Below are 15853 nucleotides of genomic sequence, written 5' to 3' on the forward strand. Positions count from 1 at the left end.
TAACATTTTCTGTGATCTTATTTATACACCTGAGCAGTACAGAGTCAAGTGTCTTGCTCAAGGGCCCAACAATGGCAGCTTGGTTTTTTCATCTCCAGAGCCAAATCTGGAATGTAGTGTGGGCGCGGTAGTAAGATCCTGTGGATTGTTTTCTGATAGTCATCATGCACAAGTTGCTGAAAGGTTTCTACATTTTCGGGGGTTGAGTGTTTTAAGGGTCTTGCTGACCTCTTGTCGTCTTCCACTCTTTTGAAGCATGTCAAGCAGATGTCGTGTCAAACGTCTCTGTGGAAGATTTGCCCAGTTTCACACAGAATTTGCTCTACCTTGTTCTGTCCGTGATGAAATCGCAGACGTGGTAATGCAGGTGGTCAAAACAGCACCAGTTAGCATCGTTAGTCTTGAAACTTTGATACCAACTCATAATCCACTCATAAATAAAAAGGAACGACCAAAATCTAGTTGAGTAAAAAGAGATTTTACTTTGAAATGTATTGAAGTTAAAGTAAAAGTCTCCTCAAATAGAAAAACTTCAGTAAAGTACAGATACGCGAAAAAGCTACTTAAGTACAGTAACGAAATATATTTACTTCTTACTGTCCACCACTGTGTCACAGGAACTGCAGCTCATGATTGAACCTGGAACCCTGGGAGCTCTGAGGCAACAACATAGCTGTCATGCCATATGGGGCAATTCAGGAAACATGAATCTTAACATTCCTGCCATTTTTTTAAATTTAAATTAAATAAAAAAGTGCTCTTGGTAGGAGGCTGGATAATATCCAGCTCCTGTGTGTGTCAGGAAGGAACCGACAATGCAGAACAGCTTCTGATGAACTTAGCATGTCCATCTCTGTGGTGTCCCACTGCGCTTTAGACATCAATCTTGACTCTGTTCATGCTAATAGCTTCTAGCTGAATCATCCCAAAAGTTTTTTCGCTTTTGGCCGTATCAGTTCGTATCTGCGGTGATGGTCGAAACAGAAGATTATCTCTCGGCTGTGAGGGCAACCGCTGGCTGTTTCTTGAAACCACGCACCATAAGCCGTATCGCTTTCCATCTGACCGCGGAGCGAACGCAAGGAGGACGTTTCGTGCTCTAAGCTGCTAAAACTATTTTTCCACGTGTTGCTAGACCTGTGTCGAGTTTCATGTTAATGTCCGTGTCTGGTGACGTTCGTGACCGCACTGAGCTCTGCTAGCCTCGTTGGTGACCTGCAATGCAGACAATGGTACTACATTTGCATTCGTACTAGAATGAATCCCCTCTGAGACTGGGTTTCTGCACCGTCTTTTAAGGATCATCTCTTATATTGTTAATAATTTTAACAATACTGAAAATACACTGTCTGGACAAAAGTTTGTGGATACCGGACCACCTTCTTCTTGAACATTCCGTTCCACTTTTACTCCCCATTTACTGTTACAACAATCTACACTCTTCTGGGAAGATGTTCCACTAGATTTTGTGGAGATTTGTGGTCATTCAGCTACGTGGGGTGTTAGTAAAGTCAGGTACTGATGTAGGTGAAGTGAGGAGGCCTGGAGTGCAGTCAGTGTTCACATTCATCCAAAGGTGTCCAGTAGGGTTTGAGCTCTATTGCATTCCACTCACCATCTTCCACACAATTCCAACCCATGTTCTCTTCATGGAGCTGGCTTTGTGCACAATGTCATTGTCATGCTGGAACAGGTTTGGGTCTCCTAGTTCAAGTGAAGTGAAAATGTCATGCTACCACATTCAAAGACATCCTACACAATTGTGTTTATGCAACGTTTGGGGGAAACTTCCAACAATTTGGGGAAGAACCACATATGGCTGGAAAAATCTGGTGTCCCAACACTTTTTCCCATATAGTGTATATTAACATATATTAATAGATGGTTAAAGGCAAATTATTTGGACGGCTTTTATAAATCTAACAGAACTGAGGAGAGTGGTTTACTGATGTAGGTGAGGTGAGGAGATCTGAGGTGCAATTAGAGCTCACATCCATCCCAAAGGTGTTTAATAGGGTTTTGAGCTTTTTAACAGGCAACTCAAGATTATCCACACACTTCCAACCCATGTTATCTCCAAGGTGGTGGGTTTGTGCAATTAAAAAGTACTACCAGATCCAAAGACATTGTATAGAAGTGTGTGCCTTCAAGTTTGTAAGAGTTTGGAGAAGAACCATATTTGGGTGGAAAAGTCAGATGTCCCAATTATTTTGCTCATATAATGTATAATGCATGAATATCCAGGAGTCTGTGGAGTCTAGTTCCTCTCAAGGTTTCTTCCTCATCTGCTTTGTGAGAATGTCTATTGTTAAAAGTATTGTTAAAATTGAATTATATTTTTTTCCATCTAAAAATGTTCTTGCATGGTTGAAGCCATAATTCTATTTTTTTTCCCCCAAAAAAAATTCCAATACAAACTTTAAAAAATGTGTTTTCTATTTAAAATCATTTATTGTCCTGCTCCCTGGTCAATTTTTATACACAGGTAACGTATCATCCTCCATCATTGTTAGTGATGATTCAGACCAGTTATTCATATGTTTTGGTTCCTGTGGACTGAACACCAGCCAACTGCAGGGTCTCATTCAGACGTAAAAGCAGATTTGCGTTTTATTGGCTCTGGTAGGCCTATTACAGTAAATCTAAGAGTTACGAGGGCCAATGCAAATATTAAACACGTCTTATTCGTTATACATACAGGACAAAGAAAGCTATGATTAGCATACAGTATAAGTAACTATATACACTGCAATTATTTCTTTTTAAGTGGTAAGAAATTCTCATACTGCCAAACTCTCAATATTTCCGTCTTTTTTTTGCAGATAATGAAGGAACTGCATACTTTAGAGGCCAGACCAGACGTTAAGGAGCTGATACACTTGCTATCCAAACCTCATGTCCAGGTAACGCTGCATGATAAGCTATAATGTTTGTGTGCTTGGAGCTTAAGCAGTATATAATAATTATATGAGTAAAATGCATATAGCATATATATGCTTATGAATTCATTTGGCATTATATGGCACACTTTAGCTCATTTGTGCATTTATCTAATCATCCAATCATGTGGGGGCAGTGCAATAGGTTTTAAATTAAGCGGAAGGAAATCACGAGTTGTAAATAATGTTCATCAAAAATGTCAGTATGATGTCTGTGATTTATATGTGACGTAGTTGTTTTATAAACTGCTGATCTCCTGGGAGTTTCACAGACAGCAGTCTTAAGAGTTTATACAAAGTGGTGTGAAAGACAAAAAACATCCTGTGAGCAGACCACCTCTAAAACTCTTTGGGTGCTTTGAGGATGGATTGGACTGTAGTTAATGTCAACAGTCTCCTACACTGACTCAGGACTACTTTTCGCTTCTGATCATTATCACTGCACCCCGCAACATCGTATATCTGCTACAAATGGACTTTCGGTGCAACCCAGATGAGGATGGGTTCCCTCTTGAGTCTGGTTCCTCTCAAGGTTTCTTCCTTATGCCATCTCGGGGAGTTTTTCCTTGCCACAGTCGCCACCGGCTCGCTCATCAGGGACAAACATACTTATAAAGAATATATTCACTGTTAATCAACACATTATCTGTGTAAAGCTGCTTTGAGACAATGTTCATTGTTAAAAGAGCAATACAAATAAAAATTAATTAAATTGAATTAAATTGAATTCATGAGAGAGTTAAGAGAAGAATGAGCAGACTGGTCTGAGCTGACTGAGAAACTGAGATTTGTATGAGAAAATCCTAAAAGATTCCTATAATCTGAGTCTGTAGTCTTTGATTGCTGATTTGTCATGATGAAAATCTAGCAGTGTCAGAAGATTTCAGACTCGATCCTGCGGTGTGACTTCTCCTACGACAACCATCAAACCGAGAACCAATAGGAGCGTCGAACCTGACGACGCAATAAGCGCGACAACTTCAAACCATCTCAGGGTGGTTTGTCGTAAATACAATGTTCATACAGTCTGACAAGCAACAATGGCAAAGAAGTATAAAAACCCGCACAGTGCGAGTCATATAATCACTCTTTGCAAACGTGGTGAGCAGAAAAACAGAGGTGGATGAGCTTCAATAGCAGAGGACCTCAGCTTTACTCCTGTCAGCCAAAAACAGGAATCTTGAGGAACTCATGGGCACAATTTGTCCAGATTGGATGTAACCATAATAGCCTCTGAATCTTTATTCTCAGCTCACAGGTGTGGAACCTAATGTGATCTTCTTCTCTTCTAGCCCATCCCAGCCCAAGGTTAGGGTTAGGGTTTTGAGTAAGGTGTGATGCAGTCTGATTATTCTCCTCATCAACATGGGGTTTCACCCTGTAGACCCTTCCTTCTGCTAACAGGTTGTTTTTCTGTTTTTCACATTACTGTGTATAAAATCTATGGACTGCTGTGTGTGAAATTCCCAGGAGATTTCTGAAATACTTAAACCAGCCCATGTGGCGCAATCACCTATGTCACAGTTAGAGTCACAGAAATCACAAGGTTTTTCCTTATTCTGATGTTTAATGTAAATATTAGGTGAAGATTGAATTAACAAACTGTAGAACTGTATCATTCAGCTGGTGTATAGGTATGATAGTGAATACCATTACAATTCTTTCCTGAATGATTGGGTGACTCACAATCACAGCTGGAAATAAAATATCTAGGAAAATAGAATGGGAGAAAAATGGAAAATATACATGGAAATGGGAAATCAAAAGGATGGATATTGTATTTGCCTTTTCCACTCTTGTGTCGTTTCCAAACATAATTTCCAATTAGTCTTTTTACGTTGCCTTTCCATTTCCAGACCCTTGTCCAACCATCAGTCAAGTCTGACTAGCTGCTTCCAGACACACTCAACCAAAAGTCAGTGGAAACAAAAAAAAAAAGAAAAGAAAGAAAAGCAAGATGACACTGTTTGGCTTCTAGATTTGTTGCAGGGAAAATCTCAAGCGGACCAGACGCTGATTAATGCCAATTACTACAGTACAAACAACCGTGAAACTAAAACTCATCGAGAGATTTTTCGGTATTGTGTCTAACTGCAGCTGTCACGTCAGGATAAATGCAGTGTACTGACATTCATTTCTGGTCGACTTAATGTTTTTTTTCCATCACAAAAGCCCAGATTTATTATGTTCTAAATCAGTTTTTGGTGTAACAACAAGTTTATCCGTCATTAGCTAATCAGAAGGCTCGGCCCAGGCCAAAGGAAGTTGATTGACAGCTAGAAAAAAAAGTTCGCGTTTCCATTCCATGTCAATTCTTCATGCGATTCTTCTTAGGCTTGAGCAAATGTTAGCTAACGTCTGCTAGCTAGCATGGGTGTGAACGCTTAGCAACAAGCTACAATAATAACAAAAAAGTCAGCACAGCAGCACATTTGATGTTTTATCTTTCACATTCAAAGCTCATTCATCCACAGGGTCAAAGTTTACCTCAGGAAACTGTGGGAAGTGAAATGAACTGATAACAAAATCTTTTTGGCAAGCATATTTTTTGCATTTACTCAATTTTATCCCAAAATACATTTCGAGAGATAGATGAAGAGTGAGAGAGAGAGAAACAGAGAGACTTAAAAATAATTTCATTGCACACTGTTTCAGATTTCCTGATAGCATTAGCATCAGTCACGCCTAATACTCTAAAAACAGGGGTGTATTAATCCATTCCTTATTTGGTCGGATTCTTGTAGCTAGCTCGAATGGTTCTTCGAGGAGAAAATCAATCTTCAGCGAATGTGCTTTTCCTGGAGACAACACAAATACTCTCAGTGTTCGGGAAGCGTGATTATTATGGCCTAAGCTAGCACTAGTGTTCTGCTTCATAGCCAATCGAAACATCACTGAACCCCGGGACGCAGGTTGTTTTTTTCTTCCCCCCGATGACTCAAAGGACACAGGAATACTTTCTTTGCTTTAGAAGACATTGGCAGAGGTTCCTGTACAGAAGCTTAACCAGTGACAGCTTCATTCATTCAGCGCTTTAGCGATAAACGCTACTTGGATCGTTTGTTGTTCTCGATTTATTTCCTGCGCTAATTCTCGTCTCTGCAAAAAAAGTGATATACGTTCGCAAAATCCGATGAATAAAAAATCTGTTGTTGAGTGGGAAAGTGTTTTTCGGCTTCTCATGTATATCCACAGCACCTAACCATGTCAAAAGCTTTGGCAATCTTTTTTTTTTTTTTTTTTTTTTTTTAAGGAACTTCTCTCAGTGCATGATATCGTAGCCCAGAAAGAGTACGAGCCCAAAATTCCAGCGCTGGCAGCTGAGGATGATGAAGATGAAGAAGACTCAGTCAGGATTATTTGCTTGATGAAAAGCAAAGAACCTCTGGTTAGTTTCTCTGGAGCACCGAGATATTTTCCTACCTCACTGTATTTAGAAAAGAATGCACAACTAGTCTGTATTCCATGTCGGATAGTGGCAACTTTCATAATTGCATCATTGCGTAGGTTATTATGAACGGGTAAGTGGTAGCTCAGTGGTTAAATCCTTGGAAATACTGATAATAAGGTTGTGCGTTCCAGCTGCCTTTGCTAGGGGCCCTTGAGCGAGGCCCTTAACCTTATCTGCTCAATTGGGACACCAGACTTTCTTGCCATGTGTGGTTCTTCCCCCAAAATGCTACCACAAAGTTGGAGGCACACAATTGTACAAGATGTTTTGGATGCTTTAGAAGGAAATTTTCCCTTCACTAGGAACTAGGAGACCCAAACCTCTTTCAGCATGACAATGCACCTATGCACAAAGCCAGCTCCATAAAGATCTGCTTTACATTGGGTTGAAAGTGTGTGGAAGATCTGGATTGGCTATAGAGCTCCAAAACTATTGATGAATGTAAACACTGTTTGATGAATGTGCACCCCAGGCCTCCTCACCTCACCTACATCAGTACCTGACTTTACTAACACCTTTGTGGATGAAAAAGCAAAAATCTCCACAAGCAATTGGCAGACGCTTTTATCCAGTGCGATTACTGAGCAGTTGAGGTTTAAAAACCTTGCTCAAGGGGTCCTGCAGTGGCAACTTGGTAGGGCTGGGATTTGAACTTGTGATCTTCTGATCCAGGATCCAATGGATATTGGTTACACCTCCCTAAAATTCAGTTTGAGGTGCTAACCATTTACAGCATTGTGCAGACACGCCTATCCAGAGCAGCTCTATAAATTAAAGAGGCATTTCTCTCGTTTATAACACTGAGTAGCGATGGGGTCAAGGGCCTTGCTCAGGGTCCCAACAGTTGCAGATTGCTGTGGCAGGAATTTAAACTTGCGACCTTCGGATCCAAAGTCCAATGCCTTAACCACTAACCTTCCACCTCTCTGCATTTTCTCTTCACTTCTCCATGCCGTACGGACGTGCACGTGTAATTCTCTTATGAGTAAATTGAAGCAGTTTGAACAATTGATCTTCACTCTTTTATTCTCAATTATTGTTAACCACCCTTTAAAAAACACTTTTACACGAGACAAAATAAAATCCTTTCATATCTTCAGTACATACGTTTTTGCAAAAAAGAAAAGAAAAAGGAAATTCAGCTCATTTCACTTTTAATAAAAATATTAATATTTTTAAAATAACATTTTTATTTCTGCCAAATGTTGAAAAGTCGTTCATTGAGCACATTTGATATTAAAGTTAAATTTTTGTATAAATCTGTTTGCGATTTATAGAATTATTTATACATCTTAACCGTAAACACCCGGAAACATCTAAATCTGACCATTTTTAAGAAAAATTTAAATAAATAAATATAAATGACCCGAAATTAAAACCCTCAATGCAACACACCTTTATTCATGACGTCTTTTAGAAATAGAAAACTCCGATAAATGGACGCCACCCCAAAAATGCTATTTTATGTATACAGTACTGTACTGTATTAACATTTTACTTCATTTTATAATTAATAATTATATTTGTATAAATAAATGTGATTATTTCAACATAAAACTCCATTAAAACAATTCCGTATAAGCTTTTTTCTCTATCGTGCTCTCCGCGAGAGATCGGGAAAATCAGCCAAACTAATTAGTTAAGATAAAACCGGAGGCGCGATAAATTATTTTCAATGAAGTCTAACAGTAAAATCTATTTAGGAGATATAATGAGGGATATTTCAAATTACAATGCTACACAGTCACACAGCTCAAGACTAAAACAACTGCTGAACCTCATCCATCCCCTTTTCCGTCTCCCTGAAGAACCATCTGTACTCACATTAGTTCTATTTTTTTTTCAAACCTGAAAACAGCACCTGTCCCCCGGTTACTGTTTCCTGTACATCAGACACAAACAGGAGTTCGAGCAAAAGCAGGAAATTCATCATGACCGCGTTGATGTCACCTTTTAAATTTTGTGACTTTATTTTCCTCAGAAACATCTGGCAAGAAGCATTCAGGGAGCAGGGGTAGAGGAGGGGGAGTGGGGGGTACTTTGTCATTTATGAATAGGGATTTATGAATTCCAGAAGCAGAATGGAAAGTTTATCATATTTTTTTTCCCCCGTGTGTACCATCTACAGGCTCAAGCGGCTGTTCACCTTCTCTCCCCTTGTTCCTGCCTCGATTATGATTAGAATCGGGAATAAAACAACGAAGATGAAACGTTCCAAATGCTTCGATTTATTTATTAGACAATTACACGTACACGTCCGTAAGGCACGGAGAGGCGGAGTAAAAAAAATGCAGAGAACGCGTTAACATGATTTCAGAGTCAAACTGATCTGATTGAGGAAACACCCCGGTGCAGTCTAGCACACTGAGACACACTGTATAGACAAAAGTATTGCCACACTTGACTTTTCTGCTTTTCCATGCGTGCTTCTTCCCCAAACTATTACCAGAAAGGTGGATTGTATTGGATGTCTTTGGTAGCATCACTATGGATGTGCATCTCCATAACAGGGGCCGATGCGATTCGCATCTCGATGCATAGCCAACGATACGATACGTTGCAGTGAGATCTGATTTCGAATAGACTCGTTACTTTTGTTTTAATCTATGTGGTGATAATATTCCAAGAAGTCTGAGTTTAACGTGGATGAGACAGAGGGAGTCAGTGATGGAAACATGACTGAGAACAGACACATTCCTGATCACATGATCATCATCTTTTCTCTGCTTGTGTTCTTTATGGTGGATCTTCAGACCGAATACATTCAGCCAAACAACATTTGAAATGATTTTGTATTAATATATTAATATGACGTGAGGTTCAGTTTCCAGCGTGACACTAAAACAGGTAGTAATAATGACTACTTTTTACTGAAGTTCATGTCAGAGCTCAAACTTCTTTACTTCAACATGAGTGAAAAAGTGTACAGAACTTTTACCAGAGGAAAACAAGAAGGTCAAGGAGGAGGTTTGTGGATGTGGTGAGGGAAGACATGCAGGTAGTTGGTTTGAAAGAGGCAGATGTAGAGGAAAGGGGGAAATGGAGATTTCTATCTGTTATTTTCACTAACAGCTGGAACCAAATTCCTTGTGTGTGTCAAGAATAAACCTGTTTCTGATTCTGATGTATCAGAATGTTTTTGTTTTTTGTAACGTTTTCTCCGAAGCTTTGCTGTTCCAGCATAAATCCTTAGTCTGGCTCGTCCTGTTCTCTATCACGAAACCTTTAAATACATAAAATATCATTCTGAAGTAGCTCTCTGTCATCTCTTCACTAGTAATTTGGTAATCTGATCCTAAGATATATGGCTTTGGTTCTCACCAGCAGCTTTTCCCCGGTGCCCCTCGGGTCTCCGGGAACTGCCAGGAATGATTAGGTGTTTTCAAAAAAGCCGTTGTTGGACCGCAGCGCAGATCGGAACTGCGAGTACATATGGAGTCCATCAGACGGGTGCAGGCCGCCGCCCGCTCCTTTTACTGATGATGAGTAATTGAGCAGCCGTGGGCTAAAAAAGGGACCGTGCTTTAGTTCAACCTAAACACGTTCAAGCGCGGAGTTTCAGCGAAGCGTGAGCGCTGCAGCCCTCTATTTTCTACACGCTCCTGCAGGTCGGAGGTAAACACTGAGCCCTGTGAATCCTCTCGGGGCTGTAAAAGATGGTAGGCAGGAGATGTGAAGAGCTGTGTCATCCCGAGAATCTTTTTTTATATGGTCCTGTATTTATTTCCCTGAAAATGTATCAGCCCGTGTATATTTGGCCTGTGGATTTCATCATCCTCGGTTTTTTATTCTCCTGAGCAATGCATTTTCCTATATATTAATTATCCTGAGTATTTATTGTACAATATATTGGTCCAAATGCTCAAAGGTTTGTGGGCACTTGAGCATAAGGTTGCTTTTTTTTAAACCTCCACTCTTCTGGGAAGATGTTCCACTAGATTTTGTCGAGATTTTGTGCTCGTTCAGCTACAAGGGTGTGAGTAAAGTCGGGTACTGATGTAGGTGAGAAGGTGAGGAGAAGCGGTCTGGGGTGCAGTCAGTGTTTACATTCATCCCAAAGGTGTTCAGTAGAGTTTGAGCTCTATAGCAAGAGATCTTCCACACACTTCCTCAACTGCCATAAGTGAACAAGAGAGCAATTTTTGACACGGCATAATGCTTGTTTCTGCACTTCCTTTCTGTTGAGGTCAGAGGTGAGGTGAGGAAGCCTGGGGTGCAGTCACATTCATTCCAAAGGTGTTCAGTAGGGGTAAAAAAAATATCATGCGACTGTATTCAAAGACGTCCTACACAATAGTGTATAGCGAAGCTTAGCAAAGAAGAACATATGGCTGAAAAAATTGTGTTACACACACACACACACACACACACACACACACACACACACACACACACACACACACACACACACACACTATACTTTCGTCCATATAGTCTATCTATCTATCTATCTATCTATCTATCTATCTATCTATCTATCTATCTATCTATCTATCTATCTATCTATCTATCTATCTATCTATCTATCTATCTATCTATGTCTGTCTGTCTGTCTGTCTGTCTGTCTGTCTGTCTGTCATTATGTGAAAATTCTATGACAAAAATAAGACTATTGGATATATTTACATATTTATGAAAGAAAATCGGTAGACCATTTTTGCTACTTTGTGGAAATGAATGTAAAATCTATAAATAAATGAAGGATTAAACAAATATTTAAATAGATTGATAAATAAACAAGACAAAATAAGAACATTTGAAGCTTATGGTGGGTAAAAAAAATAGAGAATTTTTTTTAAATTTAATTAAAACTGAAACTAACTAAAAAACCCAATAAAGGGGAATATTTGTCGAAGCATATTTCCGTTATTTTCCCACAGTAAGATCCAGTAAGATTCTCGTCAAGGCGAATGAATTCGATTCACTCATACGTACTTCGGATTATTAATAGCTTTTATCCTGTAAATGAGTTAAAGGTTTGTATTGTTTGCAGATGTACTGACAGACGTTGGGGTTTGAAACGAAGGCTGCGTTGGGGTTGAAATCATTTCCAGTAAGTACAAAAGAGCCAAAAGGTGCAGCGAAGCGTAAAACCGAACCTGCAAGAAAAAAGAAATCGAATGGCGGAAATTCTGGGCTTCTGAGTGGCTCTGAGTTCAGAAAGAAACCTGTTGTTCGAATATTTCGAATTGTTGACGTATGTCTTTTTGAAAGGGAAATTGGCGCTTAATTTTTTTGGGCTTTGATTAATGAAAGACATTACAGAATACTGTTCTTGACTCGATGCTACGTGCATTAGCATGAGCTCACTTTGCCTCGGCTCACACCTACTTGGCACCGAGCCGCTTCGCAGTGTAAGAAAACATGTAGTTTGTGTACTTCCTTTTGCAGCGCTGCCAACAGGCCACCGTTACGAACACGGCCTCCTGAACCGCAGATGTTTAGGTTAAGCCCTTGCACGCATGTCAACAGCTGGACGAGCTCTGAAAATAAATGCTTGTCCAAATTGTGGTGACAAAAACAGCTGTGAAAAAGAGGCCTCCAGGGATTACACGTTCCGTTACTGCATAGCCCTGTTAAGCTCCAACGATCCGTGGGTCAATCCGCGCAATACACCAGCATGCTAGGCTACTAATTATCACATACGCAAAACATACAACAACAAAATGGACAATAAATACTATAAACATTCAAGAGCAGTGCAGAATAAGAAATACTCAGGACATCGAATACAACAAACAAAGTTTGGTTTGTTGACACTTGAGCATAAAGTTGCTAGGTGCTTTTTTTTTTTTTTTTAAACATTCCATTCCACATTTGCTGCTATAAAAACCTCCACTCTTCTGGGAAGATGTTTCACCAGATTTTGTGGAGATATGTGCTCATTTAGCTACAAGATTGTTAGTAAAGTCAGGTTCCTATGTAGGTGAGGTGAGGAGGTCTGGGGTGCAGTCAGCGTTCACAATAATTGTTCAATACGATTAAGATAAGAGCTCTCCTCAGCAGGGGATCTTTCACACACTTCCAACCCATGTAAAGTATATCTTCATGGAGATCTTCTGGCTTTGTGCACAGGGATATTTTAATGCTGGAACAGGTTTGGGCCGCCTAGATCAAGTGAAGTAAAAATTCATGCTGCAGCATCCAGAGACATCTTGTACAATTGTGTGTCTTTAAATTTGTGCTAACAGTTTGGGGAAGAACCAAATACGGTGTTCCGATACCTGACTGATACTTATCTCAAGTCAAGTCAAGTCAAGTGAAGTTTATTTCTATAGCGCTTTTCACAACAGACATTGTCTCAAAGCAGCTTTACAGAAATCAACATCAAGGTGAACGGTGTGTGTTTATCCCTGATGAGCAGCCATGGCGACTGTGGCGAGGAAAAACTCCCTTAGATGTTATGAGGAAGAAACCTTGAGAGGAACCAGACTCAAAAGAGGAACCCATCCTCATTTGGGTGACATCAAGAGTTTGATCATAAATCTTTCAACAATACAGAACACTGGAGAGTGAGAACTAACATGAGTACTGGAGTATAAGATTATAAGTGATGTTCTTTCTACAGTCTTTGGTATCTCAGCACCTCCTGTGTTCCAGGGAGCCACCATTAAACGGGAAAAGTCGACTGGTGCCATCGTCGTCGCCAGCATCATGAGAGGAGGAGCTGCAGATAGAAGCGGTGAGTACGGCAGCAAACTTCTGTCCAAAAGCGCCAGAATCGGATATGTGTTTATTTTACTGTAACGTATAAGGCACAAGGTAATAATGCTTAGATGAACAACATTTGTAATTAAACACAACATAAACACTATTCATTGTAAAGATTCACTGTACACTTTTTATCATTGTTTATATCAGTATGTCTGATATTATTTATTTATTTATTTATTTATTTATTTATTTATTTATTTATTTTTAGATTAGATTCAACAAATTACAAAGTCAATGAAATGCATTTCTCATCTAACCAGAAGTGCGTAAGTGGCAAATTTACAATTCCGTTGTGATTAATGTACAAAAGGTGTAGTAGGTAATAAGATATATTATATAGTTATAACATATATAGTAGGTTATAACTATATAGTAATATATATCAGTGGTGGGTGGTCAGGGGCAGCAAAGCCTTCTCTGCTGGCCTAAACACTATCAGAAGCACTGACCTACATTTACAACCTAAATTCTAATATTTGTTTCATGAAATTGTATAAATTTATTCCCAACAGTTTCTTCTCTTCATTTTATAGCGTTTCTCTTCGCTGCACTGCTTCCAGTACGTGTATGTGGATTTTTTTGTCCAATCAGATTTTAGCCTCTATGTGCTGCCATGTCAATCTAATCTGCCCAGAGCCTTCACAATCAGTACTGCTGGCCCTTTTACCAACGGGTCTGTTTCTTTAACCAATCAGATTTCATATTCGCCTCACAGGGCAGCTCGCTCACTTTAGGATTTATGGAAGAAGTCTCCAGTGTCAGGACAAAATAAGATTTCTTGAAAGGCATTTTCAAATTCATGGAGAAAGAGGAAAAAAGGAGGAATAACTGTGTGAAGCTGCTATAGCATAAGCGAGAAAAAAGATAATAATTGGTTATATTGATGCAGTAAAAGGGGAATAAAACATTTTGGGAGGGTTTTCTTACAGGAAAGATTTATTTCAGGGTGTTTGAGTTCTTGCTAAAATGAAAAACATGGTCAGTCATGCTCTCAGCAACCTGATGTCAGCTCACACCCTCAATTCATTCAGGTCTTATCCATGAAGGTGATGAGCTCAGGGAGGTCAACTGAGTTCCACTCAAAGACAAGAACCCTGAGGAGATCCTCCCCCTACTGGTAGATGGCTTTCAATTTCACTTGCTTCTTTGACCCATGTCTCTGTTTCTTATTTGTTCGCTTTGCGCGACTTTGTATCCGGTCTGTACTTGGTGAAGCTTTTATTGGATCGTGATCGCACTATTTTCACCTCTTCAAGGCGCAGTCAGATGGGACTGTGACCTTCAAAGTGATCCCAGGCAAGAAGGTTGATCTGGACGACGTCGATACAGAGGTAATGTGCGTCCTGCGACTCCTGTGTTTGGAAGGTGTGGAGTTTTATGATTCAATTTGCGTTGCTAGCAGTGGTGTAAAGTACGAAATACTGTCAATATTGTAATTGAGTAGTTTTTTTCAGGAATTGTTCTTAATTACGTAGTTTTATAACAGTGTACTTTTACTTGAGCTCTTTTGTAGTGCTGTATCGGTACTTTTACTGCTTTCCCTCAACCTGCCGTCGCTTTTTTATCCACCTGTTTTCTGGGGGTGCACAGATGTTGTGTTTATGTGCTTTCTTTTTTTATTAGGTGGGAAATATGTTAAAAGGGAATTGTGCTTGTAACCAGACAAAGTTTAATTTGTGACATAAGTAACATCTATACAGAATAAATAAAAGTCTTTCTTACTCTTTATTTTCTTGCCTCCGTAGGACTGTAGCTATTAGATGTTGGGAGCACCGGTGAAGTGAATAACACTAATTATCTTTTCATCATGACACCTGTGTGTGGGTGGATGTATTTATTACGCAGCAAGTGAACATTTTGTCTTCAAACTTGACATGTCAGAAGCAGGAAAAATGGGTGAGCGTTAGGGTTTGACAAGGGCTAAATTGTGGTGTCTAGACGACTGGGTCAGAGCATCTCCAAAACTGCAGCTCTTGTGGGCTGTTTCCGGTCTGCAGTGGTCATTAGCAGGTTATAATGTGGAATAATATTCACAGCATAATACTGACTACTCTTAAAAACTAATTTTAAAGGGGATACTTTTTAATCGTACTTTAGGACACCTCCTTTCACTCTACTCACATTTTTTGGGGGAATAATTAAAAGGACTTGATTATGACTTTTCAGTACTTTTTCCACCACAGGTTGTTCGTGTTTTTTTTTTGGGTTGTTATAGGTCTTCGTCAGGGCGCTGTTTGACTACCATCCGAAAGACGATCCGACTATACCGTGTAAAGATGCAGGGCTGGAGTTCAGGCGAGGAGACGTGCTGCAGATCGTCAGTCAGGAAGACGACACGTGGTGGCAGGCGAGACGGATCATGGACGACCAACATCGAGCCGGACTGATCCCGTCCAGGCAAACATTGCCATACTAGCTTTGCTCATACAGTGATCTAATATTAGCGGGCTACTTAGCAAACATAGCCCCTGATCTCAGGGCTAGCTGGCTTGTTAGCAAGCATAGCAACTGATTTTAGTGTTAGCTGGCATTTGGCTTGTTGGCAAGCATAGCACCTGATTTTAGCTTTAGCTTGCTTGTTAGCAAACATAGCTCCTGATTATAGTGTAAGCTTGCTTGTCAGCAAGCATGGCATGGTTTTCACTAGGCCATCTTATTTAATTGCTAGCTCAGTAAAAGAAGCTCAAATTAAATGTTAAATCATAACTTCGAGATAAATGTTAGCTAGCTGGATACTGTCATGGTTACT

At 39.8% G+C, this 15853-nt stretch overlaps 1 protein-coding gene across 1 annotated transcript in view; it reads left to right on the plus strand.

Annotated features, from left to right (window-relative positions):
• Nucleotides 1-15853, plus strand: part of mpp7b (MAGUK p55 scaffold protein 7b) — a 60446-nt gene that overhangs the window by 4796 nt on the left and 39797 nt on the right. Inside the window, 7 exon segments of the mRNA XM_083525148.1 lie at nucleotides 2823-2903; nucleotides 6193-6327; nucleotides 12991-13072; nucleotides 14136-14173; nucleotides 14177-14221; nucleotides 14361-14435; nucleotides 15320-15514. Of these exon segments, the coding sequence (XP_083381274.1) occupies nucleotides 2823-2903; nucleotides 6193-6327; nucleotides 12991-13072; nucleotides 14136-14173; nucleotides 14177-14221; nucleotides 14361-14435; nucleotides 15320-15514 (651 nt within the window).

The sequence above is a fragment of the Silurus aristotelis genome (genome assembly GCF_946808225.1).
Source record: "Silurus aristotelis genome assembly, chromosome: 22".
Lineage (NCBI taxonomy): Eukaryota > Metazoa > Chordata > Actinopteri > Siluriformes > Siluridae > Silurus > Silurus aristotelis.